General features: G+C 40.0%; 1 protein-coding gene across 1 annotated transcript; it reads right to left on the minus strand.

Annotated features, from left to right (window-relative positions):
- Positions 1-1006: 1006 nt before the first annotated feature.
- LOC149236142 (uncharacterized) lies at positions 1007-2365 on the minus strand. The gene is made up of 2 exons (XM_089461517.1): positions 1066-2365; positions 1007-1035 (listed from the first exon to the last, which is right to left on the minus strand). The coding sequence occupies exons 1-2, from the start codon at positions 2075-2077 to the stop codon at positions 1025-1027; spliced, it is 1023 nt and encodes a 340-aa protein (XP_089317643.1). The 5' UTR covers positions 2078-2365; the 3' UTR covers positions 1007-1024.
- Between the last annotated feature and the right edge of the window lie 1714 nt (positions 2366-4079).

Raw genomic sequence — 4079 nt, forward strand, 5'->3', positions numbered from 1 at the left:
GTTCTCCATTATAAAGAACAAGACATGGAAGAATCATGACATTTCTACAAATCAATATTTTTCCAAACCCATTTCAGATAAACTGATTTTATAACAACTTTTTAATAAAAACATTATGACAAAGAATTCACAACAGAACAAAAAGTGTTGTGACTAAAACTCAAATGAAAATGCATTATACTCCAGGTTACAATCCATAATCCATCCAAACCATGTTTGACAACAAGGACAAGGATAGGCAAATTTGCAGAAGTATTATTTAAAATTCTATATACAATGGTTCATTCAAAAAAACTTGTAGGATTGCAAGGGACTAAGATCGCCCAAGAAGGCATAACCCTAAAATGATTGTGTCATTTGAATACTTGAGTAGGGTTCCAATATAATCGATAACGACTTCATATTTTGCTATAAAAACATATAATACTAACAGAAAATGTGTAGAAAAATACAGAAATTGCTAAGAAATTAAAACAAAAATACTGCTCTGCATCGAAAATGCATATATCGGTAAAGGCAATCTGCCATTATATAAAAGTTAAACTCCTCATTTAAAGCCATTAATAACATCCATTCAAATAAGAGGCTAACTCTGTTTGTGGTTTGCAAAGATGAGGTATTCGCTGTGAGACACGTATGTGCTCAGACGCACGCAGAACTCTGTAAAGTACAAGATGGCAACACAATAATGTATGGGGTGTGTTGGTTACAAATCAATATTGGCCATTTGCCTTTCTCATGCTGAGGTAACGAAGGAGGTGAGTTGCACCTTCAGTTAAAAGCAATGCTGTGAATCGCTCCGGTTCTAAAATCTGTTTCTCACAACTGTTAGCTGGCCCCTGCTACAAGCACCCTTCTTTTATGCCAAGGAATCCACAAAAGACTACAAATAAAGGCAGTAATGAAATCTCATATGGATTGAAGCTGCTCACAACGATTGAACTTCATATTGATTGAAGCTGCTCACAACTTTCGCTGAATCCTTTTGACTGAAAAACACTCACACTCACTGCAAGTCTCCTTGTCAACGATTAGCTTTCACAGCTTTTTCTCCATAGTAAATACCTTTCACAGCTTTTTCTCCATAGTAAATATCCCGCAGAACGGAGGAGTATTCGGGATTCCCATTAATATACTTTTCCAAGAACTTTTTGTCTGTGTAATTAACAATTTGTGGAGAAATCCTCTCTCTCTTCAACAGTTGCATGGACTTCAAGGCCTCCATTACTCTATACCGAGGGATTATCCTCCTCTCCAAGCTACATGTCAACAGATTATAACTTCTAACAATATCATCCAATGGAAGACCCAGTGATTTGACAAGAAAGTCTACATTCCGTTTCAGTTTTTCCTCTGAAAGTCCCAAAACCCCCGGCATCGAACATGAGATCTTGTAAATTTGTTTTTCGGAGAAACCTAAACTGCTCAAAATCTGCCGTTTTCGATCCATCTTTTCTTTCCCCATTCCTAGTAAAGCACGCAAAGCGTGCCCAAATATCTTGGATCCCCTCTCAACACCCAGACCTTCCACCACTTTAAATGACTCCATAACTTTTTCCTCCGTAACCGTGAGGAGACGGGGTTGCCTTGCCAATAACTTTGATAATGCATCGCCCTCAATACCCAATCTTTGCAAGACTGAAACCGCAGATTCAAGCTTATCCTCACTCAGATTAAGAATCATTGAATTGGTATAAAGAAGCCTGCAGATATCCTCTTTGTTGATGATAGACCTTAGATAGCTGAGCCTAGACTTTAAGTCCCTTTTGGGACTATATAAGAAAATCCCAGGGTTGCCAAGAACCACCCTTCGAAGGTGAGCAGGGGTGGTCAAACCACTTTCACTTAACAACTCCAAACCTTCTTCCAAATCCTGGCTTGGTTTATTAAGCAAGCCCTTGTGAAGTTTAAGGACATTTGAAACATCTTTCTCTGACATACCGCATTTGTTGATGAAAAAATCTGTGACAACGCCCCCATCTGGTGGAGCTGGGGATGGGGTTGCTGTTTCCGTGCAGAATTTGACGATTTTTATGTGGGGATTTGCGACGAAACAGCAAAATTGGGATCGATACATGAGTGGATAATAGGGGGACTTCCTTCATTATCAAACGTTTCAATATTCGATGAATAGACATTATCTTTGCAACAGTGAAATCGCAGATTAAAATGTACCCTTGCTGAAATTAAAAGCAGAAACAGAGAAATAACTACCTGGAGGAGCCCGCTGGACTGGATATCTGGATGAATATCGTCGTAGATGGTTTCGGAGGGCAAAACGTTTTCGAAGACCAAAAGTGAGCACTGTGCTGCGAGGATTTAGGGTTTCATTTGAGATGAGGTTTAGGGTTTTATGAGGGTTGGAATCCTAGGGGGGGGGGGGGGCCTGGAAGAAGGAGATGGATGTTTCCATCGGGCGTAAAAAAGTGTATAGAGGATACATATAGCATGTTGGGCGTTGTTTTGAAAGTGTTATATGGATTTGATGTTATGATAATGACAACGTGGATGATATTTCTGTAAAAAAATCTTATAATTGGGGGCATGGAAGAAGGAGATGGATGTTTCTATCGCGCGTAGAAAAGTGTATAGAGGATACATATAGCATGTTGGGCGTTGTTTTGAAAGTGTTATATGGATTTGATGTTATGATAATGACAACGTGGATGATATTTCTGTAAAAAAAATCTGAAATTATAAGATAATTTAATAACTAGCGATTGTACCGAGAGGTGTAAAGTAATAGAGTTTAGGCTTCTGTGATCCATAATAAGTTAGAGAAAGATTTCGGCGAAAATCACATGGAATGTCATTTGTCGACGCGTTTCGAACCAACCAGTGTGGTTCATCGTCAGGACAAGTTGAAGAACAGATCTAGCTTAGCATGTTAAATAGACCGAGCAGAGCCTCCAACGGCATGTTAAAGTAACGTTGTATAAAAGTTTAAGTTTTTTACACTCGTACAAAAAGTTTATTTTTGCAAAAAAATGGAACCTTTTGAGCTTTGTATTTATGCTCCTTTATAACCTTTTGAGTTTTTTTTAGTCTCTCATGATCTTGGGTCTCAAAACTTTCCATATCCTTGTAAATTTTCGGAAATCTTTTGATTCTATTATGAGGGAGGCCTTGCTCTCGAGACTCAGAGATATTGGCATCTCTACCACCCTATTGACTGCTATTATGCACCTATATGAGTCTATTCTTGGTCGTCTTCACGCAGCCCATGGGATGTCTGATTTCATTCGAAGCACTATTGGGGTTAAATAGGGTTGTCCATTGTCCCCTACCCTGTTTGGGATCTATATTGATGAGTTGGAAGCATTTCTACATGAGCATATCCAAGACACTGATGGTTGCCTTCTTCACTAGGTTCTGATATCTATTCTACTCTTTGTTGACGACGTGGTCCTCCTCTCCTCATCCCCAGAAGGATTACAGAGGCAGCTGGATGCCTTAGCTTTGTTTTGTGACCATCGACAGTTGACGGTCAACCTGGGTAAAACCAAGGTTATGATCTTCAATGGGGTGAAGAAAACCTCAGACCTTCACTTTCTATTCAGAGGGGAGGAGATTGAGATCACCAGCACGTATACTTACTTGGGGGTGCAATTCTCAGGTCCCCGCTTCAGTTTGCAACCAACGCTTCAGCCTCGGATCAACAAAGGATATGGATCCTTAGCCCTTCTCGAGAGACAGTGCTTTCGACATCACTTCCAAGACATCTCGTCTAAGATGAGCCTCATGGACACCTTGATTTGTCCCACTGTTCTATATGGCTCAGAGATTTGGGGACCGTCTTTACTTGAGTTAGACTAGGCTTCAGCTGAGAGAGTCCAAATTCTTCTTCTTCGCCGCATCATTAGGTGCAAACTGACAGTATCGCAACACATCATCCTTGCAGAGTTTGGAGCTCAGCCCTTTCGGCTTGAGATGGTCTTTAGATTGGTTTCATTCTTGCATCATTTCCAGGGCTTGGCAAACTCGATAAAGAGTAGAGACCATTATCCTTTCTTGGCATATTGCTCTTCTGAGACTATTTCCTAGTCTAATCCCTTAGGCCGAGCCAAATGTTGGTTTAT

The sequence above is a fragment of the Pinus tabuliformis genome, chromosome 8 (assembly GCF_031772625.1).
Source record: "Pinus tabuliformis cultivar Carrire ecotype Pingquan chromosome 8, CPIR1, whole genome shotgun sequence".
NCBI lineage: Eukaryota > Viridiplantae > Streptophyta > Pinopsida > Pinales > Pinaceae > Pinus > Pinus tabuliformis.

What these genes read in the sequence shown, in the direction of transcription:
- LOC149236142 (XM_089461517.1), bottom strand. Translation starts at nt 2,077, where the DNA reads ATGTATCGATCCCAATTTTGCTGTTTCGTCGCAAATCCCCACATAAAA.